We start from the raw sequence: 26344 nt of genomic DNA on the forward strand, positions 1-26344 counted from the left end.
CAAGGAATGACCGTACCTCAGCTACATCCTTTGGTTGTTTTGCCTTCTCTAGGGTGTCTACCTTGCTGCAATCTGGCCTCATTCCCTTTTTCGAGAAGATGTGTCCGAAAAACACCAGTTCCTCTCTTCCCAGTTCACACTTCTTTTCATTTACCGTTAGGCCTACTTCTTCCAGCTGTGAGCATGCTTCTCTTAGTGCTTTTTCATGTTCCTCATCAGACTTTCCAAATACCAGGATGTCGTCAATGTAATTGAGGCTGTTCTTTATTGGTCTTATTATTTGCCTTATTGTTTCTTGGAAAATCTCAGCCGCCGATGAGATCCCGAAACTTAGCCGTTTGTAGCGAAACAGGCCTAAGTGTGTCGAGAACGTAGTTATGTAGCTTGATTGTTGGTCCAGTTCCAGTTGGTGGTACCCTTTGCACAGGTCTAGTTTGGAAAATCGTCGCGTTCCCGTCAGACAACTGATCATGTCATCCAAATGCGGGCCCGGATATCGTTCTCTCTCAATGGCTGTGTTCGGGATTCTCATGTCTACACATATTCTGATCTGTGCAGTGTCCTTTTTTGGTACGGCTACTATTGGAGACACCCATGGCGTTGGCCCTTCAGCTGGCTCGATGATATCTTGATCCAGCAGTGCCTTTATTTCTTCTTCCATTTGCGGTTGTAAGTGGATCGGTACCCGTCGGTGATGCTGAGCGACAGGTCTGACTGATTCGTAGATGTGCAGTGTGATCTGCCGCCCTTTCAGTTTTCGGAGTCCTTTTGTTAATTTCGGGTACTCTCGTAGGATGATTCCTTGGTCAGACACGTGGTATGTCATTTGTAGTAGACCCATCACTTTCGCTGTGATGTTGCTTAGTAAGCACAGTGCTGGGATGTCTCCTCTTAGCACATGAATTTCTTCTGTGACTGTTTTGTCTTTGTACGTCAGGGTGTCCGTGAATTTTCCCAAGTTCGTTACAGGCTTTTTTGCACCCCAGGTAAATACTCATACTCTGGAGGGTTGTAGGTGTGGTTTTCTTTTCATTTTCTCATATTCTGTGGCGCACATGATGTTGCACGTGGCACCACTGTCTAGCACAAAGTCCGCCTGGTACGGTCCTACATCAATGGTCACAGAGTCTGTTGTTTCTATTGACTGCTTATCTACTAGCCTGATGTTTTCTTCCTCTTGCCCTTCATCTGTGGACATGAGGTATAGGCGTTGCACTTTTTCCTCTTCTTCTTCTTCTCCTGAATCTAGCGAAGAGCTCCTTGTCGTTGCCTCCATGTGTCGCGCATGTCGGTTTGTTGTCGTTCTAGGTCTCCGTGGCCTTCCTCTTTCGTTCTTGAAGTGCATGCCTTGGCACATGGTGGCGAAATGGTTGCTTCTGTTGCATTTTCGACTTGTCTGACCGAATGCTGGCCATGCTCCTCGATGCGGAAACTCCAGTCCGCATTTGTAGCACTGGGATCCTTGTTGTTTTCTTGTCGTCTGGTCATTTGACCCCTTCTTCCGGTGTCCTGTTCGACTCGTGTCCATCATTCTGTGGACCTGTTCACTCCGTCGGTCCATTTGTCTTGCATGTGCCATCAACCTCTGCTCTAGCCAGCTCCAGAATTCTTTCTAGTGCAGTCGGTTCTTTTAATATTCTTGTACGAAAATCTGTATCACGACATCCTTCTATTAGTCTTAGGCGGATGGCCTACTCATTGTCGTATTTTTCAAACTCACAGTGGGCCACTAACTTTCGTAGCCTGGTTGCAAAGTCATCCAGTGACTCGTCAGGTTGTTGAAAAGCTATGCTGAAGCTATATCTTTCAAAATCACTGTTTCTCTGAGGATCAAATTTATTTGTCAGGCATTTTATTAGCCATTTGTATGGCGTTGATTCACTCTTTGGAAGCGTTCTCAGAAGGTCATCCACTTCATCACCCACCAGATTTAGGAACAGCCCTAACTGTTTGCCCTCTACTACATCCGTGGCTTCCATGTATCTTTCAAATTTCATGATCCACTTTTCCCATCTTATTCCCACCTGTGGTTCTGGTAAGCTAAATGGCAGTGGTCTGCGATACTGTGCACTTTCTTTGGTCTCAGGCATGTTTTTATCTTCTTTTGTGCTTTTTTTTGTCTTGTTGCACCTTTGTTTCTTCCTTTTGCTGTTATGTTGTGGGGATCTTCTTGTCCCTTTCCTCTTTTCCTACCAGTTGTACTGGTTGCTATTCTGTTATGGGGATCTTCCTGTCCCTTTCCTCTTTATTTTTCTTCTACCAGCCTACCTTTCCGTTTTTATTTAATTGTCTTTTTTATTCAGTGTCCTTTCCACTTGTATTTCTTTGTTTCCTGTCCTTAAGATGGCTTCTCTGCTTTTTCTTATGCCTTTCTTTTTTGTTGTCCCTCTTAAAATGGCCGCTTGCGATCACGCGAGATTTCGCCATCGAAATCTCGCGTTTTCTGATCCTAAAATGGCCTCCTTAGCGCTCCTCTTCTGTGATTGGCCCCAGCCACCTGATCTTGCTGCTCTCGCGAGAGCTCACGCCTTTGTTTGAACGCGCGAGCGTCTCTCTTTGGACTCGCGCTTCACTTTTGCGCTTACCGCGATCGGCCTCAGTTGTTGTAGACGCCGTCGGGGTGGGCTCCCGCGCTGATATCTCCGCTCCCTTGCCTTTCTCAGCTCATCCAGGGTGGGCACCTGGTTCTTCACGATGGCGGTCGTCACGCGTCGATCCGCTTTCTTCCTTCGTCGCCAGTTGTCATATCCTGATGACTGGGCAGCGGGCACACCAAACACGGGACACAGGTTGGTGGATATAAGCTTCTTTATTATGTGTACAGGAGCGAGCCTCTGCACTTCCGTCCTCTGGTCAGTCCGGGTTCTGTCTGTCCACTTCCTGTCCCTAACAGGATGTGGTGTCCAGTGACCTGGTCACTGCCCTCATGACCCACAGGGTCCTAGTGCCCTATGGTCAGTCGTCGTCCTAAGTGTCAGGTCACTACAGTTGTGTTTCTCTGACCATGCCATTCCTGGTACTTCTCTTATGCTGTTTGGTATTTAAACCAGCATGACAGCAGTACTTGGATTTGCTGGAATGCTATTGCCCAGCATGCACATCTTTGTTTGGCAACGTGAGTCCAGAGGATCAGTTCATCATGGAAAGAATATTATTCTTTATGTTTGTTTATTTTAATTACAGTTAAATGTGTACTGCAAAGGTGATTGGTGGACATTCTATATAAATATAATGTACCTATAAATAGAATGTGCCCTGATCACCTCGGCAATACAAATTTAAGCATGACCGTACTTTAGAATATTATTTAGATTTTACGTTGATGCATGTGCCCCACCACTTTTAAAAGTCACCACCCATTGCTACCTCGAGGCCCTTTGACTGTGACCTTGTCACCCACCTGAAATTGCACCTCACTTACCTTGTTTTCAACATTGTACCTCCGATTACTTTTGCATTGAGCCTTCTCAACTCACATGCACACTTGTCCCAAATAGGGCATTTTTTGACCAATGCCTACATAATCCATCACCCATCCAGGATCAGGTTTTCAAGAGGGTGGCTTGCCTTTCAAAAACACAAAAGGAGCCACTCCAGTCATTACATGTTGCTTATTATAATCGCTCCATAAATCTCTCCTAAACTGCATGCACCACATCATCACCCTATGAACCAACCATCTGAAACATCTCTTTCAGCATCTATTTCCACCATGCTGTTACCTTGAGGTCTATACAACTCAACTGACAAATGTTTGATACCAATTGAGAATAAGAATAACTTCATAATCTGGGATTTAAACGGGACCCCATTATCCGTAACCAACACCTTAGAAACACCCTCCCTTTGAAACATAGCCTTCAAACAATCAATGATCACAAACGTAGTTGGTTATTTCAAGAACTTGCATTCCACCCACTTAGGAAAATAATCCACCACTACTAAAGCATACCTCCAACCAGGACCAAGATTGTACCTGGGTTCAACAAGAACACGCCTTTCTAGCAGCTGCCACTTTCAGGGTGTAACAGTTAGAAAATAGCTGTTTGAGCTCTATATGGGACAGGGCATTTTGCCAGTCACGGTGGTATGATTTCAGCACATGCTAAAGTAGTTTACTGTGGTCCTTTATTTATTCTGAAGGTGCATGTATTCAAAATGTCATTGTAAGTCTTTCCTAAGGTAAGAGCAACTTCTTCTGCATACTCAGTTTATAAATTGCTAATAAAGGTGTTATTTATTTGGTGTTTTGATACCACAGTTTTTCTATTTTGCAGCACTTTGAAAAAGAGGGTTTATGATTTTCTAACTTAATTGGTAATCAGTTTATCAAACTTTGAACAATAAAAGGCTGCCTTCTACATGCTAGGATTTAAACATGTGACCTCTAGGCTATAAGCAGATCTCAGTAGTGAGCTCTTACATCTCTCCGCTGATACCATGCAAGTTTCACATGACTTCTGGGTTGTGTTCAGGCTCCTCCCTCGTGACTCTTATTGGTTTTGTCCCCCTTCGCAGTGACTCAACACTGACCCAGTTACTCGAGGATGTCCTAGGTGGGAACTGCAAGACAAGGGTTATATGCTGCCTTCCGCCTGACCCTGATCCACGTCGTCTGTCTGCCATACTCAAAACCTGCACTGCCTTGGCCCAAGTCAAGAATTTCCCTGTTCTCAACAACTACTATGTGAAGGTAGGTTCCAGTCCCAGCATCCTTGTCTGCACTTCCAAGGACGGGAATGGCCAAGGGTACTTTTAGGGCTGGGATTATTGGTCATAGTGGTACTCCAACATTATGGAATGAGCCTGAGTATAATGAGATGGAGATGACAATGTTCAAGTGACATGTATTCTATGCCATTTCCTCTAAACATTTTAATCATAGGCATGCTGGAGCCCCTATGACCTTCCTTCCATTCTCCTGCCCCACCCTGCTCTACCAAGGCACACAGCTAAGACCCTACAGAATCCCTACTCTCACCTTCCTTGGGGCTTCAGCCACAGACAACCTTCTCATCCAGCACACCTTTCAGCCATTTGGAGTTACTACTTCCTTTCACACATTCCTGCCTGCTCTAAACCTTTTCACAGAGTACCTACTGACATACTAGAGGTCTACCTGCCTTCCAGCCCTATTCACATGCAATTGGCTGCTGCAATCATAGTTCCACTTAGGTTGCACTCCATTTTACAGAGTTTGTTATGCCATGGTCACCATCTCACCGACATCTTGGTCCTGTTACCTGGGGCCGACTACTAGACCCAACCCAGCCTTCTACCACCGCTTGCTCCAAGCCTTGGCAATTCATTTATAAGTGAGGAGAAAGTGAAGTGTGTTAAGTTTGATTTGCTTGAAAATTATGCATGTACAAGATAGATGAAACATTTCTCAATATCACCTTGTTTATAGTCTGGCGGGTGAACAGGGTACTCCGTTAAAACATGGGGGATGTCCAGTCTGCTGTATTAAAAGTGCCAATGACTTTAATGCACTTGTAATATGGTGGACTAAACCATCCACCACATTTTTAACAGTAGGCTGCAAATCCATGGGCCATTGGTGTAATGTTCCACCAGCAAAGGTACTGTTGGTGGAAATATGATAGTCCATCTAACTCCCGTACCCGTCCAGGCCCTAAGCCCTTAAACAAGCTTATTCTCCCCCCTCAACCGCCTGAAAGTGCGGGGAGAGCAAGGAGAGCTACCGGGTCACCATTGGCCTGAGACCCAGCCCCGCTGATACCCGGTTAAGACCTCCGAAGATTGCCTGCGAGTGGCGCATCGCATACCGGAAGCGGCTGCGGCCTACCGCGAGGAAGCCCGAACCGGACAGCGGGAACTTGCCGAGGAGGGGTAGGGGGCACAATCAGAGAACTTGAGCTTGGGGCCCCCTCTGAGAGTCTCCACAATGCCGGAACGGGACGCTATCGAAGGGGCGGTGAGAGACGCTAACCCGAGCCCTGGAGACCGATGGGAAGGTTCACTAGACCCGGACCGCAGGAGAAGTTGCCGCATAACGCTCTCCGGTGTCTGGGTGCCCACCAATGAATGCTCTAGTGGTATAGCCTGAGAGGGAACAGGAGGATTGGTGCGAAACCGGACAAAGATGCTGTGTGGTGGTTGCCTGGGACAAGGGTAAAGTATCGGAATAAAGGCCTCCGTTGACCAGCTGGAGACCTGGGCCCAAAGACAGTGCGTGCGACCTTCCGCAGAGAGGCCGCAGCTGGCGCCGAAAGTCTCCACAGCCCCCCCATGCCTGGAGCTCGGTTTGCGGTGGGCTACGCTCAGTGGGGACACCGATTGGCCATCTTAGACCTGGATGAAGGTGAAAGAGTACTGGTCATCTGGCTGAACACGGCACACCGCAGTTTGGGACGACCGCCTCTGCCCGGAAGTGAGGGTCGGGATTGGTACTGTGTGCGTTGGTTGGTCGAAGCGGTTCAGGTGCGGAGAGGTAGGCCTGCAGACAAAATGGCCGAACAGAAGGGCACAAAAGGAATGACCACACGCTCCCAGAGATGCTTGGCAGATCCCAGGTCAGGGGAGACAGGAATCCACCATCACCGGGCTCGGCTGGTGGCTCACAATTAGCGGGAACAGGAGAGCCCCCGGTCACCAGGTCCTTTTTAGAATACCTTTTTGGCACATTGCGGGACGACTTCCAGGCCTTGAAACAAGAGGTAGCAGGAGAGGTATGTGAAATACGCAGGGAAGTGGATGGCTTTGGTGAGAGGGTGGCCACGGTGGAAAGCTCCACACAGCGACAAGACGAAGGAATGACACACTTACAGCAGGAGATACTGCGCCTCAGAGATCAGCACCTAGACCTTCAATTGCACAATGAGGACTTGGAGAACAGGTCTCGAAGAAATAACGTAAGGGTCCGGGGAGTACCATCCTAGGAGGAGAACACAGACATTGCCAATCACTTACGGGAGCTCTTCCGAGACATACTGGGTGAGGTAGCAGACTTTCCCATAAGGATAGACAGGGCGCACAGGGTGGGACCGCCACGGCGAGCAACAGGCCCGCCACCAGAAATACTGGCCTTCCGCCCCGATTTCCCGCTGAAAGAAAGGATCATGGCTGAGGCGCGGAAGAAACAATCATTAACGTTCCGTGGTCACCCTGTAGTCTTATATCAGCACCTTTCCGCAATCACACTTCAAAAGCGTAAAGCATTCAAGAAAGCTACGGACTTTCTGCGGCAGCATGAAACGCCCTACTCATGGGGACATCCCTTCCGCCTAATCTTCAGGTGGAATGGCGAAGCACACCAATTGCGGTCCCTCCAGGACACGTGTGAAGTATTAGGGATCACCGCGGAAGAGGAGGAATCTCCCACACCACGGAGGAGACGCGCCACCGACGAAGGATGGCGGAGGGTCGCAAGGCGCAGGACACCGACTGTATCGCGGAGGCCGGGCTCACCCACTATCAGAGCCGAGATGGCTAATGCCATCCAAACTGTTTCCAGAGACTTAGCGGTTGATGGTGGTGTCGCACTGACCGCGTAAAACGGCTCCGGGGGGAGAACGACATTGCATTGCTGTTGTGGCTGGCTTTGGGTGTGGAGGGGGGGGCAGAGGGAAGGATGCGTGTGGCTGGACGTCCACTAAGGTATTATAACACAGACTTGTCCAGTAGGGACACGACTGGGACTATTAGTACCAGGATTCTGGGGGGTTTGGAGAGGGGGAGGGAAAGGGGGAGTTTGGGGGGCGAGTTGGGGAAATGGGAGGAGGGGAGTTGGGGGTTGGGGGACCAGGGAGTTGGGGGTGGGGAGTTCGGGAAAGTCCCATCCAGTGCTCTTGTTGCATCCGCACCGCCCTGTCGGGGCTCTCAGGTCAGTTTGGCTGATGGTTTATTGCTCGGTGACCCTGATCCACCGCTTTTGCAACATTGTCATGCTCATGTATGGCGGACCTCAAAGTTGTGACCCTAAACGTCAAGGGGCTTAACAATCCTACGAAGAGAAAAGCGATCCTGTCATTGCTAGAGGGCACGCAAGCAGACATCTGTCTTCTCCAGGAGACTCACTTATTAGCACGTGACTGCCATAGGTTGTGGTCCCGCCACTTCCCCACACAGTTCTTCTCCTCCAACACTACTAAAACAGCTGGGGTAGCGATCCTAGTATCCAAATTCTTTAGGGGGGAAGTGTTGCACAAATTCACAGAACAGAAAGGGAGACTTCTAGCCTATAGGTTCAAGCTGGGGGCCTTGCCATTTACTATTGGGACAATCTACAGCCCGAACGAGCATCAGGAGCGCTTCCTTCACTCTGCATTAGTGGACGTCACAGCGTCACCTGACAGACACATTATCCTAGGGGGGGACTTGAACATGGTGTTTGATTCGTAGGTGGATAGGTCGGCTCAGCGTCACCCGCAAACTGGGGAATTGTCGCAAACAGGGAAAACACAACTGGCTGACTTGGATCTTCATGACCTTTGGCGTCGGCTTCATCCCTTAGATAGGGACTACTCCTACTACTCACATGCACACAAGACATATGCCAGACTGGACTATTTGATGGTCACCGGTCCGGTCCGCGATCTAGCCTTGGCGTCTGACATAGGTGTCCTTTCTCTCTCGGATCACGCGCCGGTTTCTGGGACCTTTGCTCTCCCGTCGGACCCGGCTCGTCGCGGGGTCTGGCGCCTTCGAGACACTCTCCTGCACAAAAAGACGGTAGTGAAACGCATACTAGAGTCAGTGGGGGACTTTCAGTCGCATAATGATAACTCCGACACTCAATTGGCGACCCAATGGGCAGCACTTAAGGCAGTACTGAGGGGAGAGTTCATTGCGATCTCTTCAGCAGAAAACAAAGATAGGCGGCTGAAACGGGAAGAACTAACGCAAAAAGTCAGCGAACTTGAACAGGTACACCGCCGCACCGGGGCCCCCAGGATTTGGCGGTAGCTGAAGGCAGCGAGGAAACTCCTGTCGACCCTGGACTCGCGGCGTTACTTCTGAAACATGCTTATTACACGGGAGGTGACCGATGCGGTCGTTTATTGTCGAACAAACTCAGGGTTGCACACCAATGTCGTCGGGTAAAGGAAATTGCGGTTGGTGCCGGGCTGACAGTCACCGACGACGCTGAAATAGCTGATGCCTTCCGCCAATTCTACTCTGAACTGTACGCGGAGGAGAGTTCGCGGATGCGGGAACTGGATGCCTATTTGGACACGGTGATCCTCTCATCCCTAGCACCAACGCAAGCGGAGTATTTAGAACGAGAGATTCGGATCGAGGAGGTTATTGCTGCCATCTCTAGACTTAAGCATGGGAAAGCCCCGGGCCCAGACGGCTATACCACTCTTTTTTACAGAACGTTCAGCACCACATTGGCGCCCATTTTAACCAAGCTGTTTAACTCCTTCTCCACCCCTGGGGCAATTCCACCAGATCTCTTACAAGCCACGGTGTCGGTCATACCTAAGTCGGGGAAGAACAGGGCTCAGTGCAGCTCATACCGGCCGATCTCCCTCTTAAATGTTGACCTCAAAATCTACACAGGGATCCTTGCAGCGAGATTAGCGCAGTACCTCCCAGGTTTAGTTGAGCCGGACCAGGCCGGCTTTGTGCCTGGAAGACAGACCGTAGATAATACCAAGAGAGTAGTTCACATTTTGGAAAAGGCCTCCCGGATCCCTGGAGAGAGGATGTTACTGTCGGTCGAAACTGAAAAAGCGTTTGATCGAGTGCACTGGCCATATCTAGAACGGGTGATGGAGAGAATGGGCATAGGGGAGAAATTTCGGTCTATGGTGTTTAATTGCTACAAGTTTCCGTCGGCAGCGGTGCGAGTGAACGGCTGTAGCTCTAAGCGGTTTACCATCGAACGCGGCACAAGACAGGGGTGCCCGCTGTCCCCTCTCCTCTTCGCTCTTTACATGGAGCCCTTTGCCCAGAGAGTGCGACAGAACCCAGATGCGACGGGTGTGAGAATGGGGGGTTATGTCCACACAGTCAGCCTTTATGCGGATGACGTGATTCTAACACTGGAGGACCCGAGACGGGCTTTGCCCGAGTGTATTGACGAACTCGAGGCCTTCTCGAGGGTGGCGGGATTTAGGATGAACATGGGGAAGTCTACCGCGCTGGACGTCTCCCTGACGCCCGCAACGAGACGGGAGTTGCAGGGGCTTTTTCCCATGCATTGGTCACAACACCAAGTACAGTACTTAGGTATCTTGCTGGCACCCACACTGCAGGCGATGGTGACTGTTAATTATGCTGCTCTGAGCAAGAAGATCAAGGAGGAACTGGGGAGATGGAGCAAGGGCACAATATCCTGGCTTGGCAGGAAAGCGGCGATCAAGATGACAGTCTTACCCCAGATTCTGTACTTATTCCGAGCTTTGCCGCTACAACTCCCCAGGGGCTGGATTCAGCAGACGCAGGCAGAAGTGTCCCGCTTTGTTTGGCAAGGCCGTAAACCCCGGATGAAGCGGACCCTGACTACCTTAGCGCCGGAGTCGGGGGACTGGGCATCCCAGACCTTCGCAAATATTTTCGGGCGTCACAGTTGCGGTACCTGGTTGAGTGGAGCAGGTGGGAGTCAGACAAGCACTGGCTATTCCAGGACCAGGCGGTTGCGGGGCGCCCTTTACAGGAAGTACCGTTCCTGCGTAGATCACACCGCCCTCCGAACCTATACGCGTCTTATGTCACAAGGGTCCCGCTGAAAATATGGGATGCTACCAACAAGCTCTTTGATCTCACCACGTTCCCTTCTCCGTTCACACCTATTGTGGACAACCCGGACTTCACACCGGGGATGGAACCGGGAGCCTTTACGCACTGGCGGACGAATGGTTGCAGGGCACTCTTTCACCTGTATGGTACAGAGGGGGTCCTTCCCTTTCAGAGCCTCAAAGAGAGCTATCAGATGGCCGAAACAGATAGAATGCGATATTGGCAGGTACGACATTGGGCCCTACAGCCACAAGTGAGGGAGTCGGCAGACAGGAAACTGCTACCATATGAGAAATGGCTGGTGACGCGCTCGTCGGACGCTAAACTCATTACAGATCTCTATAAAATGTTACAGCCCCCTCCTTCCCACTTTTATATCCCTGGCAGAGAGCGATGGAGTAGGGAATTGGGTAGGACACTTAGCCATAGGGAATGGGATCAGATTTCGTACCGAGCGAGACACTCCGCCTATCACGTCGGCCTTACCGAAACATTTACCAAGGTATCTACTTATTGGTACCATACCCCGGAACGGCTACATGAGATGAATCGGTACATAGAGAACACCTGCTGGTGCGAGTGTGGGCATAAAGGCACATTGACACATATCTTATGGGAGTGCCCACTTTTACATCCCTATTGGAAAGAGGTGATTGATGAGATTGATGCTCGTTTTGAGGTTGAGATGCCCCGCTTCCCAGCTTATGTCCTGCTTGGTCTCCCTAATGGCTTAATGTATCCATTGAAGTCCCGCAGGGGTAGGCAGATTGCTATAGCACTGGGCTCAGCGGTTCAAAATATCCTAATACATTGGCGCACGACCACTACCCCTTCTATTACGGGTTGGCTACACAGGTTGTGGCATGTCCTGGGCATGGGAAAACTATCACTCATGCTGGCCGGGGAGGTGGAACAATTTGAGGAGCTGTGGCAACCTTTTCACGCACTCCTAGCTACAGAATTCAAAGACCTTACATTCCCGAGATACCTGAGGCTGCTGAGACTCACACCACCGATAGAGACACCAGATGGAGAAGGAGAGGAGGGATAGGGGCGATAGTATACACACTATAAAACATTAAGCACTGGACGGGGGGGGGCGGGAGGGAGGGTGGGGAGGGTAGGGCAAGGGTGGGAGTTGGAGGGGTTGTCTCATTGAAAAGGGAAGGGTATAGAGGGCTTGTTTTTTGCTTTTTGTTCTTCACTGCAGCTAAGCACACGGGAGCGAAACCTAGAGAGGCCCCTTGTGAGGCTGGGGAACTTGAGCATTACTTTCAAAGGGGCTCCTTGGAACAAGCATTGGTTCAATTGCATGACTGGTTCTCCTTTTTGCTGCTGAACCCTTTCAATAAAATACTTTAAACCTAAAAATAAGTCCTGGTCCCCCAAAATTTGTGCTGGTGCTCATCACCTCCAACCAACCGCACATCAGAAGCGATTCAATCCAATTAATAAGGGCTATTATAAGATTATAGCATTTCATTGTCAGCTGCAGGATACTCTACAGCCTGAGCTATGCACTTCACAAATAGCCTTAACATAGCTTAGAGTTTGCCTTAGCATCATTATTGTGCTGCTGTTCATTACTGTCTCATCCTGACATCTCCTGTTTATTGCTCACTCTCTACTCCCACCTTGTCTCTCCCTTTTTTCAATCGCTTCTCTCAATCCCTTCTCTCTCACTGTCATCCTCACCCTCGCCTCCTCATACCTATTAGAAACAGTCCATGTGCAAGATTAACCTTGGTGAGATGCTTGTGATACTCCCACATAATATTAGCTTGTCCTGGTTTCTCAGTCCCCAGAGAACCTCAGGTTTTATATTATAGGAATGAATGCTGAACAAGCTCACCTCTGCCTGTGAACTGGCTCACCTTGATATATGTTTGCGCAGGGGCTCAGCACTGTCTTTAGTGGAGCTCAGCTGCATACTTGGAAGAGCTCAGCTCCCGATGCACAAAGACCTAGTACTCTGTATGTAGGAACTCCGCTCTGGCTGAATGAGAGAAATTGCCTATGGGTGCACGGACTCTGCTCTATCAGGGCATTGGTTCAGCACTATGTGTGCAGGAACCCTCTCAATGGTACACTCACTTCCGTTACAGAGTATGCTTTGTTGTGAATGTCTTCATGATGTTCATTGCATGTATGCCATTTTGGTATGTCATTTAGGTCTCCATTTAGAGTAAGGAGCATAGAAGATCAGGCTGAGACAAGAAGACAATGTTGAATATGAAAGGAGACAAAGGTAACATGTATGTAGTGGGAAGGGGCAGGTTGAGACAAATGAGAAGGGATGATGACAGGGAACATGAGAAAAGGCATCAACATGTGGAGAGAGTGACAAGAGGGACAAAGGGCAGGATGAACAGTGTTGAGTTCCAGGTGACTACCTATGGACAATGCAGTATAATTTAAAATGCAATGTAGCATATGGGAAGGAAAGAGTGGGCTTCCGCAGAAAAGTAGATTTAAAGAAAAAACATGAAATTTGAACTCTTGTCACATATCATCAAATTTATAGTTTAAAACAGATGGATTCTGAAAAGAAGTGTGTCAGGTGGATCATGTCTCTGAAGTAGGTATGTTTTCCTATGGACCTACACTTATAGGTTTGGATCCTTTGAAATGGGAATTTGGCTTGGATTTGGAGCGGGCACTGCTCTCCCTTTGGCTCAAGGTTTTCCAACTGCTACTTGCAGAGTTGGTAAGGATGATCAAGAGGTAGAATACAAAGGAGAGCCGAAACTGAAAGCATTGGTGGGAGAAGTGCCAGGTGCTGTTGATCTACAGTGTCATTCTGATCTGCCTCTTCAGTCTATTATATGGCTGTCCACCAAATGCAAAGGGCAAGAAGCACACAAGTACCTTCTAGGAAGGCAGAAGCTGGCAGCTCTTTTCTGCGCTTAGGAGAAAAATGCATTGCATGTGTGTCCCTACAGTGGTGCGCATCTCCAGCCCTACTAATCTGAGAGAAAGAGCAAGTATTAAGACAAATGAGCTCAGCGAGGTGCTGCACTGCACCGCTGCATGCCTATGGCCTGTTAGAGTAAATGCCTGACATAATTGTGAAGCCACCTCCTTGACGCAAATCAGCAGCGGCAGACAAAGAAGTTAGCAAGAGCACAGACTGTGTGCTGTGTATTCTTGAAACGTTAAAACTGCTTTTTTCCTCTACCCGTGACTGTTCAAATTTACCTCTTGTTTTCTGTGCTTTGTACTTTAAAACTGAAGTTTTTTAGGTTTCGCCTGGGGGCGGAGCTTCTAGCAATCTAGAAATCTATTGTCCCTACAGTGTACTGCTTAGTCCCGCCCTCTGTTCCATTGGCTAGCTCCATAAATGGAGGCTAGCCACTGGAAGAGATTGGCTGTCAATCACGCTTTCCCCTGAAAACGCGATTCGGGGGCGTTTCTGCGTCTTTTTTTAAGCCCCGCCCCTTTTTGCAGTGTGTCCCGGGCCGCGCTGTGATTGGCTGCCGGCCATCCATTTCCCGGCGCAGACACGGGCAGACAGAAGCATTCATGATGTACCTCATGCTAGACTTATGGTAAATGCCTAGTTTTCTTTCCACAAGAGGCCATGGATTGAATGGGCAGTAGGTGTGGTCTCTCTTCCGACTCCTAAGCAGGAAGGGTGCAATCCAATGTCCAGCGTGAGCAGGTGGCATTGTAAAGTTGACAAATATGAGGAGAATTGTAAAAAGGAAACATTTCTCCTGGGAAATGACAATTGATTTACGGGTCCGGATTTAGTGTATTTGTGAGCCTAAGGCTGAGTGTCTGATTACGAAGTGGTGGCATTTCCTTTTTACACTATCTGTATTGGTACCCCGTCTCTTCGGTTTAGTTTTAAATAAGTTGCGAGGAGCAGACACAGGTGAGGGTCGTGCACAGCTCTGGAGAAGGGAGAACCGTACTGTTGACGGTAACGAAGCGCACCACCAATGAATCATCGCTATGGTGTGAGTTAGCGTGTCCTGCTTCTTCTTGGCTCACTTGAAGGCCTTCTTTGGGTTAATAGGCTTACAATACGTATAACCGGTGAAATAGTTTAATGTTTTAACTATGGCGCCTGCTGGAACGATGAAAGCGTAATTTCCTAGTCACATGTCTCCATATCCTCATGATCACAGTGAAGTAGAGCAAGAAAGGTAAATCGATGCATCTTCAGAAAATCGCTGTTATCGTTTTGTGTAATTTTCAGTGTATTTTGTGCCAACCTGCTCTCAGCAAGTTGGGAATAAACGCGCATTATCCACAATTACTGTAGTGGGTCAAGTAAAATAAAAAGTGTGTGCTTTTCTCAATGTGCGCCGCACTGTCATCAAAGTGCCACAAAGATAAGATTAACCAAGGGTGCTGAAGGGGCGGGGAGCATGCAGGGATCGGAGTATACTTCTGTGAAGTTGTAAGTAACCGGAAGCAAGGCAAATGTTCTTGGCTGTGGTTAGTAATTTCCTCATTGATGGTAGGGGTGTTGGGGCGTTATTATTGCTCCAGTTGATAATAATGTTCTTGTACAGCTTTACATCATGGAGGATATTGTGTTCAGAAATTTCAGGAATAGTTTTTGCCAATGACCTGTGCCAAAGGGTTTGCCGTTATTCGGGAATGGAGAGGACCCCTTTCCTCAAATCGTGAGGCTTGTGGAGTGAAAGGTAGATCTGGTTCCTCCTTGGGGAGGGGATGTGGTCTCACGGCTTTGTGTTTGGGAAAATGTGGGTGCTTGAGCACAGTGACACTTTTTTCATTTTATTCATTCATTCACCCAGGTCTGCAAAGCCGAATAAACCTGTTAAGAGGTTAGATGTTTGGCCATGGGGCACTGCTGATGAACTATGAGGCGTGATTCTAGGCTGGAGCAAGGACGACCTGGCTTTATAAAAGTTGATGCAGACAGAAACAAGCATTGAAAATGCAGTAGTTCTCGCCTTTCATTAAGTTAAAGCCATTTGCTTTGCTACTGGTATTGTATAGCAAAGCAAATGGCTTTAACTTAATGAAAGGCGAGAACTACTGCATTTTAATGCTTGTGCTTCATTATGCCCCACCCCCCCTAACCCCCGGCTTTGTTGCTGCGCTCCCACCCTCTCCTTTCTTCCCTAAACTATCACATTTGCTTTATTTTTTTAGTGATTATTTGAAAATGGCTGGCGGCCTTTTGGGAGCGCTGTGACGGGAAGCGGCGCCCCTCCACCCGCCGAGGGACCCTTTTAAAGGGAACACACCTTTTATTTGGCATCCGCCCCGTTTATGACGGTTCTTCTTAAATTCCTGAGTCCGGCCACAGATAAAAGCATCACGACTTCAAAGGGAAGTGCTCAGAGTTTAACCCTGCAGCTAGGAAGAGTGGACAGCAACTGGTAATTGAGGGTAATAGCCCGCGCAGGCCTCGCTTTGAAAGGGATACGCAGCTCTCAGATGGCTGTACTTTAATTATTAACATTTTGTGGTGGTGGTGGGGGCTCTGGGGACTCTAGAGATAGGTGACCCTCAAAATGTGCAACAGAAAACATGTGACAGGCAGAATTGCCTTTCAGTCCAGAGGGCCTCGCGGGGCACCACTGAGTAGCAAAGGCAGATTTCTATTTTTAAATAGCTTGTTTTATTATTTTGTGGGGTTACATCAAGTGTGACACTGCGAATTACATCACCTGCAGCCAATGGAACAGACCAGTATTATAATACCAGCAGCCATTACCTTAAGAGCTAGAGGCTTTGAAGTCTGTGAGGACTATACAAAATAAATGCCATAAAAGAATACATATAAAGACCACGTTTACTGCAAAAATTATCGCAGGCAGTGGCATAGCTCGCATCACGTGCAGAAATGGCGCTTATCTTTCCAGCGTAATTGTTGTGGCCACCGGTTCTTCAGTTGTTACCGGTCAGCTGTTTGATCCCAAGATCTGCACATTACACAGCAAAGCTTTTCAGCAGGAACTGCACCCACTGGGCTACCCCTCCGCTGCTTTGGATTCAAAGGCACGGCCTGTCCTGTGCCCCCAGCTGCCTCCCTTCCTGGGTGAATGAAATGAGTGCCGTAGTCGTACCAGCGTCTTCTTGTTGGGAGTTAGGTGTTGATGAAGTGTTGATGAAGTACCACCAATTGTTAAAAGCGGTGTGAAGTGGGAGTCGAGGTGTGCACATTTGACTGCTCCTCTGTTTTTAGGTTTCGCCTGTATATTGTTATATTGTTATTTCCAAAGAGATAAAGAACAGAATTACTCGTGATAAACATTTTTTTTAATAACTTGTTTTAAATGGACAGCATTAGATGCATTGCAAACAGATTGACTGGTTGTTCGCTTGTTTGCCCTGTTATCGGATAAACTGTTGGGAATAGTTTAGAGGCTGGCGTGGAACACACTACAAAACCGCCACTTTGTTTTCGTTTACACTGTTTACACTGTGGCTAGAGGTCTGCCACTCTGCTATTCAAAATGTACCCAGTCAATACATACATGAACACTTCGAATGTAACACGAACCTAACCCACTAGAAGTAACTTAACGGTTCCTACTGTCCTCTCTTGAGCACCAATATACAATTTCGAAGGGTCTAAGGAAAAATAATCATTGAGGATTTTATCGGGAAAAGGGGGAGGGTCGGCGCCAGACTTCACACCTGGCACAGTCTGAAGGCTGAACGGATTGTGACTCACGCGTCCAAGATGGAAAATAAACTGCAGGGGGTCCTAGTTTGGGCAGCTGGGCAGGCAGTGTGTGAGTGTGCAGAATGAGCAGTGTGTGAGTGTGCAGGGTGAGCAGTGTGTGAGTATGCAGGGTGAGCAGTGTTTGAGTACACATCCACCACGTCCACCACCACCACGTCCACCACCACCACGTCCACCACCACCACGTCCACCACTACCACGTCCTCCACCACCACCACCACCACCATGTCCACCACCACCATGTCCACCACCACCACGTCCACCATGTCCACCACCACCACCACGTCCACCACCACCACGTCCACCACCTCCACCACCACCTCCACATCCACCACCACCACATTCACCACCACATCCACCGCCACAACATCCACAACCACAACATCCACCACCACATCCACCACCACATCCACCACCACCATATCCACCACCACCACATCCACCACCACCACCACCACATCCACCACCACCACATCCACAACCACCACCACCACATCCACCACCACCACCACCACATCCACCACCACCACCACCACATCCAACACCACCACCACCACCACATCCACCACATCATCCACCACCACATCCACCACATCCACCTCCACCACATCCACCTCCACCACATCCACCTCCACCACATCCACCACCACCACATCCACCACATCCACCTCCACCACATCCACCACATCCACCACCACCACATCCACCACCACCACATCCACCACACCCACCACCACATCCACCACCACCACCACCACATCATCCACCACCACCACATCCAACACCACCACATCCACCAGATCCACATCCACCACATCTATGTGTGTGTGTGTGTGTGTGGCTCTGTGTGTGTGTGTGGTTGCAAATGCAATAGGTCTGGCATTTGCGAGAGATTAAGCTATTGGTATTGTAAATGACAATGCCATTTATTTATCTGTTTTCAAAACCAACACATAAATAAAAATGTTGTCATTTACAATGCCAATAGCTCTAACTTTTGCAAAGGCGAGACCGTTGCATTGTAAATGCTTGTTTTTTCCTGCCCTTGACTGTTTAAATGTATCTTTTGGGTTCTGTGATTTGTACTTTAAAACTGCAGTTTCTTCCTGCCAGTGACTGTTTAAATGTATCTCTTAGTTCCCCTTATACTGTGCTAAGGCCTGCTGAAGGTAATCCACCTCTACCTCTTTTTATGTTTAAACAAGATAAAAAAGCAAACTACACCTCAGCGGCTAAGCAGAGTGTGTTTAAGACTTTGCTTAATCTGATTTTAAGGTTTAAACTGTGTCTGAAAAGTCTGTGGAGCACCTATTTTTGGCTAGAAGAGTGATTTAAATGAGAAAAAAGCAGTATTTTTAGTGATTTTAGATTTGGGCCTTATCTGCAGTGGAACAGTAACTACAGAGTGTGGATTTGAGCCTGTTTGTATCCAAGGAGATTCTGACTTCTTGAGCAGCCCCCTTCCCTCCATCCTGTACTTAAGGTCACATGCCACTTATATGAGTTTCCTACTGGTTGTTACATCTGTGCTCCAATTGGCTCCTATGTCTAGGGTTTCTATTGGTCTTAGGACTTCGGGTTAGAGTTCTGATTGGCTGATAGACCTGGGAATGTGATTGTCTCCTACAGCTAGGATTTGAATTGAACCTAGGGCTTAGGGTTAGAGTTCTGATTGGCTGATAGGTCTGATTGACTCCTAGGACTACAGTTTCTATTGGACTTAGGGGTGAGCGTTTAGCTTTTGGTTGGTTGCTGGGGCTAGGACTGTGATTGGTTGAAAGGGCCTGGTCTCCTAATGGTCCTAGGGCTTACCCTCAAGACTACACAAATTACACCTTTACTCCCAAATTATCTACCTTCACCAACACTTACCACAAATAGTCTAACACATCAACTCTCATTCAGCTGCCTGTCATCCATTGCACAATTTAGAGCTGTAAAACATGACCCACATGCTCCACCACCACCCCTAACCCATATGCCTTCCACCCTAAGCAGACCCAAACAAAATAAAAAACCCGCCACTCTTCACAGCTTCCCATCTCCATGTCTATTACACAACAAGGCTACTCTACAAAAACAACACAGCTCACCAACTCATTCTCAAACCCCGTCTCCACCACCTACACAGGCACACCCAACAAAGTGCCTTCTAAGTCTGCTGGATGAGGAATATGATATAAAAATCAACACTATTGCTAGACTCATACAGTTAATACCAGCACTAATGACACACCTGCTACAAGATCAAAAAATACTGCTCACTCATATGATAATATTAATTCATATTTGTAAAGCGCAAACATTTTACACCTTATTGGTTTCAAGGCACTGGGTGCCATAGGGGAGTTAAAGTGAGCTATTGCCCAGAGTCACATGATGCTGAGCTGAGCTGCTGCCATTGCTGGGGATCAAACCATGAGCCCACACACCGGAGTCAGCTGCTCTCCCAGCTCTTGTAATCAACAAAGTCACACAAGCACCAAAACACAATCTCTAAACTGCTTACTAGTAAATGCTCAAGCAGTCTCTAAAACACCACATCTACGACCTACTCACTGACACACAACCTGACTTACTCTTCATAACTGAATCAAGGATGGGAGATGACATGGCTCCAGTGTTGCATGAAGCCGTTCCTTCGGACTATCAAACAAAAATGTATAGACAAAAGAGGAGGTGAACTAGCCTTTATATTTAAGCAAGCAATAAATATCACCAAAGTTGATGACAATTCCATACAAGGTTCTGAGGCCTTCATCGCCAGATGCAACCCTACACCAACTTCCTCCTGTAACCTCCTCCTTCTTTACAGACCGCCACCTAGCAATGTGAAATTCCCAGACACATTTCTAGACACAGTTTCAAACCGTATAACTTTACACTCCAACCTATGCATTCTTGGTGACCTAAACATTTGGTTTGACAAACACAATATGCCCAATCCAAAAAATATCATCACTAGCCTAGTCACACTCAAAGTACATCAGATCGTGCTCAAAACCACACACATCGCTGGAAACATCTTTGATGTCAATTTTTCAAATCCTTTGCTCCAGTCACCACCATTTGGGAGTATTCCAACATAAAACACCACATATCAACACCCCTAAGACTACCATACATGCATCCATTTATCAACCGGGGAATAAACTCAGTTTTGAAGTCATAGAAAGTCATATTGTGAGAAGTTGGCCTGGTATATGATGTTCACTATTCTAGTGAGCACCTTGCACCAGTCCAAACAACCCTTATGGTGATGGTTGTAAAGTCAACCTTATAGACCAGCTATCATAGGAGTAGCATGGACAAAGCATTCTTATGCTAAACTCAAGAGGGCATGTGAAGCCAGCTGTTTTACCATATGCAATCCCTTTAATACCAAATGAAAGGACTCCACACAGGATATATATTCAAAATATATATGTATTTATTTCTAAACAAACCCCTTAACTCTTTATGAGCACAGAAGCACAAGAGCAAAACAAGTAACTTAATAGAATAGACAAAAGTTGCACAATTATGGATAGGGCGGGATGGCCCGCTAAACCATAGATTAAAAAAATGGTATAAGTACCATGTCACGAACAATGGTAAGGCCTAGGGCCTTGGGAATTGCTGGGGCTACACTGGACTAACAATGGTTAGGGAGCAGGAGGCCCACGGGATGCGTGTGCAGTGTCTAAAGGCACACACGTTCACACATAGAAGTCAATGGGTGCGTAAAAGTTATAAAGTTAAAGGTTTAGGAGTCTTCCGACTGGAATAGAACTTAACCACTTGAAACTAGGACACTAGGAGTGTAAACCTTTACAGGAGCACCGTAGTACTCGCGTTACCTTACCCACAGGAAGCGGGTGCATAGGTCCCAAAGTGTGTCGGGTTTAGTCGTGGAGATCTATGGAGCCTTGGAGAAAAGATGCTGCAGGCGGCCAGAAGAGAAGAGTCCGGGTGGATCCAAGGGTGGATCGAAGATGTAGAGGACCTGAAAGCAGAGGGGACAGAGTCTGGGGCACTAGCCAGTGACCAAGATGGAACCAGGATGGAACCAGGTGATGTCGCGTTGCAATCAGGTGCTGATGGGAAGCTTGTCTCTGCAGCTACGTGGACAAGGAGGCGTCGACGATGACCAGGAGGCAGGCACAGACTGTCCCACGAACGGACTGTCCCACGAAGGCTCTCGCTGTCGGCAGTGTCGGCTTCAAGATTAGAGTCAACAAGCCTTGGCAAAGGCAACCCACGCAGGAATCGATGTAGGATTCTTACTCAGACCAGCAAGGTCTGAAGGGCTGCTTCTTTTGAGGGAAGCAAGGGCCAGTCCGGAGCAACCAGACCAGCAGTGTAGTTTCTCAGAATCGTCGCCAGGATGGCCACTAGCCAACGGGCAAGTGACCGGGCAGACGCATCGAGCAGGAAAATGCAAAAGGCCCCCCCGCAGAACCCGTGGAGTGTGCAGGGCTGATCTTTGGTGCAGATGCTGCTCGGGGCTGGGGCTTCTCAATCCCCAATGCACAGCTTCGAGGAGGCCTCGGGGGCTGCACAGTTAGCAGGTCGCAGACTTTTCAAGATGGCCGGTCCCAAGTCTCTCGTCGCCTCCACGGGTCTCAGCTTTGCAGGGACTGTGGATGTCTGGGAATCCGGTTCTTGTCAGGCTCTGGGCTCGGGCTCCGGCGGGAGGAGGCGGCAAAGGAAGTCGTCGATCGCTGGATGGTGCCTGCTTGTGCAGGGTGGTCACTCCTTGCCGACAAGGGAGATTCTTCAGTCGTCTTCTTCCAAAGTAGAGTGATGAAGGTCCAGAGTTTCGTTTCAGTGTTTCAGTCAGGATAATCTAAAGTCTTGGGAATCAGCTCCTACCTATATACCACTCTTAGGGGCTGGAGTACCTGCTAGGTCCCTCCTATGGGTGGGACATGGGAAGGGGGTGGTTACACCCCTTTCCCTTTGTCCAGTTTTGTGCCAGAGCTGGGGCTGGAGTGCCCCAGCACCGGTTTGAACTGACCCATGCATGGGACACCTAGTGTGCCCAGGCAGTGTCTCAATCCTTTCAGCCCTACCTGTCCCAATACACAAAGTCCTGTCTGGAGTGGTGCTAGCACCTCCCAAGGCAGGAAACCTATTGTCCAAGCCTCCCTCGCTGGAAGGACTCCCAGCAGCAGGAGGTCAGACTTGTGTCTGTGGCAGCAGCATCCATTTTGTGATGCTGAGGCTCTGGTTAACTTTAATCGGGAATAGTAGGAACAACATGTCTTCTCCCTCTAGAAGGGTGGAATGCTACCCCCGTTGCCAGAACTGGCAAGGGGGTAGTATCCCAAATCGTATGACGCCTTACTCGACATGTTTTGATAAAGCCAAACCATAGTTAGCATTTAACCGCAAGGTTCATAATGCACTTAAGAGTATATGGTATGGCAATATCCTAGAACAGCTGTAAGGACATGGTTCCGAAAGCTGCAGACAGGCTCAGATCATGCTAGAGCACCATCTCACATAAAACCAAGCACTCTGCCTTTAGGATTGTTAAGGCCTGCTATAGGAGTGACTTATAGGTGTATATGTGTCTAGATATAAGGTTAGATATAGGTATACTATATCTAAGCAAGGGGTGATTACACCACCTTGCCCCAGCTGAGTGATCAGCCAGTTATGTCAATTTGAATGATCAGCCAGGGGTGGCAAAAGATATGCTGCAGCCCCTGGTAGGCCTTGGATGCACCTATGCCCTGGGTACCTATAGTACACTGTACAGGGGCTCATAAGGTGACCCAGTATCCAGTTGGAGATGTACCTAGGGTACATGTAGTCCATTTTAAAGAGAGATCAGATAGCCTGAGGCCCTGATTAGCAGGATCCCAGGCCAACTAAGTCGAAAACCAGCTAAACACTAGGCAAAAAACTGGGGTAACCATAGCCAGGTATCCACCTTCCTACAGATATGAATAAGCAATCATTTCCGAGTTTAGGCAGAGGAGCCCTTGCTGTCATTGCGAGGTCGCTGCATGGAAAACCGCACCCCAGATCCTTGTGAGGAGGATGTCCAACCTGTGACCAAGACGGGGAACTGCATACTTTCCCTTCAGGTAATGGGAGTTGGATCATCCAATAGGGAATTCTTGGCAGAGCATGCGCGCACCATAGACAAGTAGGTAAGGGAATGCATATTTGGAGTATGCTATACACAGTTCTCAAATGCTCACATATATACATTATTTTAGCAAGATGGTGTAACTATTTATTCTGTTCACTGTCCTTATACTGCTGATCTTCTGTCTATTGATCAATGCAGCACATATACTCTATACAAGAATCATGAGGGCTCAATAAGTATTGAAAACGCACCTCTGTGTATTCCTTGTATATTTCTCTGAGAAGAGGACAAGTGACTGAGCGAAAGGATTTTAGATCTGTTACCACGATTCCTGGGGGATCGGGGTTATCATGTTCTGTGGTTGCCCAAGCCATTTGCTACCTGTCTAGATTTAGGGGTGCTTATGGTGGCACCGTGAGCTAGCTGGCCTAAAGGACAACATATCCTGTGGTGGTGCTCAGAAGCATGCTGGCACTATCCCAATGTTTATTTTGCCCAACAACCGCGCAGCTCCTATTGGAAAGTGGAAACAACAACAAACAGACTTGTATTCCAGTGCTGAAATTAACACATATTTCCCTATATTAATTCACCACTAATCCATTTTGGGTTCCAGAGTAGTGTACTACTTGTCAAAAAGTGATTTGACGCCTCATTAGGGGTAGTAAGTGTTATGCAAATGCAATTTCATTATCAGGGGATTCTGGATGCGCCCCCACCTCTGCCTCCTGTGAGGCTCCTGTGCATTTTTTAATCAAGCATTGTTCATCAAAACACTAGTTTAATTTTTTTCACAAACAATGCTAGTGCACAGGCCAGCCGACAGGTGCTCCTCTCCAGGCTCTAGGCTCCTGATGAAAGAAGGAGAAGGAGGGGACTAAGATATGATGTTTCAAAATAAAACACTCTGTAGCTGGATGTCTGGATTGAGCATGTCTGAGGAGCGTAGTGCAACTACATTCCCCTCACACGGGCACAATCTATTTTATCTAGCAAACCTACTGCTTATGCCTCAGGCAGCACAGTATAGCTGCTAAAATGGGACTGTCAGATCATCCCTGAAGCCAGTGAAAAGCCACACAGTACAGCAGGGGCAGGATCCCCAGCACTGCCCTAGCATCTTATTGGCCTTTACATCCAGTCCTATCAAGATGCTGGGAGAGCTATTGAGATTGTTGGAGTGTGGTTTTTACCTCAGAAATTAGCACAGAAATGTGCTATCTGAAATAACAAGACACACGTCTGAAAATGCAGGAATTGAGTCAGGAGTGACACTATGTATTCAAACAATTCAGACAATAAATGTCAAAGACACATCATTAATCAAAAATAACACCTTGCAATCTAGCTAGTAAGAAGTGTCAAAGACACATCGCAGATCATGAGCAAAAACATGCAATCTAGTAAGTTTAAAATCGTAACAATGCAAAGAAAGAAAGAGAGAAATTGAATATCAAAGTACAATGAAGCAATATAACCTTTATAAAAAATGCTAAACAAAACAGTTAACTAGGAGCACTTCACAGTGAAAAAACACGGTGTGAAGTGATCAACGAATGGACTGGTAAGTGGCCCTTTTATACACTTTTAATGAGGAACCGTTGACCGCAAGATCTAACTTTAGCAGGTGTTTCACCGCAGAGCAGAACGTAACAAAAATTTTAACATTTGATCAAAAACAACTGGCGTCACTTCTCAGAAGCTTTAAGGTGCAAGTTCCTTATAAGGCTATTGTTTATTTTAAGCCATGTCGCTATCTTAGTTTCCAAAGCTGTGGACAGTCCCAGTTGGTCCCCAATCGTACACTTAGCCCATCTTGTTCTTCTAGATGACAGATGCAGCCTGATATTGCTACATCTTCTTGATGTTCAGAAAGATGTACACGCAGAGGACAGAGGCTCGGAGACTTGTTCATCAGAAACACAGTGACGACGTTTTTGGCGTTCATATGATAGGTACATCTGAGGTTACAGGAGGGCATGGGGTATACTGCCTCAGTAGACGCTCAAGGCAGTGTGTACAATTTAACACAACCCTGTCTGTGGGCTGGCAGGGACATTTGAGATTCTCATGCTTCAGGTGTGGACAAAATAGGCCTGGGCCCTATATGGTAAAACTAGATCCTGCTTAAAGATGCGTCTTTCCCCTTTTTAGGTCTCGCTGATCTAGCGCATCCGTTGCTCCGAGACATTTAGTAATCAGGGTTTTCAAAGTGCTGCCTGGTGGCCTAGCGCTTTCGTCCATGCGAGCGTGCACGCGTGCAGCCACCATCTGCCTCTCTTCCAGTGCAGCCGCCATCTGTCTTTCCTCCATCACACAACTTGATCGCGATCACTTTCACGCCGCACTGCCATGTCACTTTCACGGATGCGCGTCCAATGCTTGTTAACCTAATCCCCCGGATAATTGAATTCGCCCTTCCACAGACACCTGTTTGCACTTACCCACCCTAGTCTCTTTCTTACATTTCCTCCTAGTATTAGAGGTTCACATGTCCCTTGTGTCTCTGTGTGCCTTCATATATGCCTGCGAGATAGATTTTCTTTTTTGTGTTCCGATTTTGTCCCAATGCCCCCAAACTCCCTCTAACACCAATGTACTATCACTGACCTCAATGTGACCTCCTTCTATACTCTATGGCCCACCCTCCGTACTCTCTATGCCCATATATTCCACTTGTATTTCTCTCCTCTATGTTCCTTGGTCCCGGTCTCCCCTGTTTAGCTTCAGTCTGCACTGTGTGCTCCATCCTTCGGACTCTATGGTCCTATGTCCATAGACTCCTTTCTACACTCCAGTTCTCTCCTCTGTTCCTTAGTCCCCTATGCACGCTGTGCTCCGTCCTGCAGTCTCTCTATGCCCCTAGACTCCTT

General features: G+C 47.9%; 1 protein-coding gene across 1 annotated transcript in view; it reads left to right on the forward strand.

Annotated features, from left to right (window-relative positions):
• The window catches only part of CCDC78 (coiled-coil domain containing 78), a 379499-nt gene that overhangs the window by 153509 nt on the left and 199646 nt on the right, over positions 1 to 26344 (forward strand). The window contains exon 6 of the mRNA XM_086941249.1: positions 4519 to 4693. Within this exon, the coding sequence (XP_086797375.1) occupies positions 4519 to 4693 (175 nt within the window). The remainder of the gene's footprint in view (positions 1 to 4518; positions 4694 to 26344) is intronic.

This window comes from Lissotriton vulgaris, chromosome 10 (assembly GCF_964263255.1).
Source record: "Lissotriton vulgaris chromosome 10, aLisVul1.2, whole genome shotgun sequence".
NCBI classification, from domain to species: domain Eukaryota; kingdom Metazoa; phylum Chordata; class Amphibia; order Caudata; family Salamandridae; genus Lissotriton; species Lissotriton vulgaris.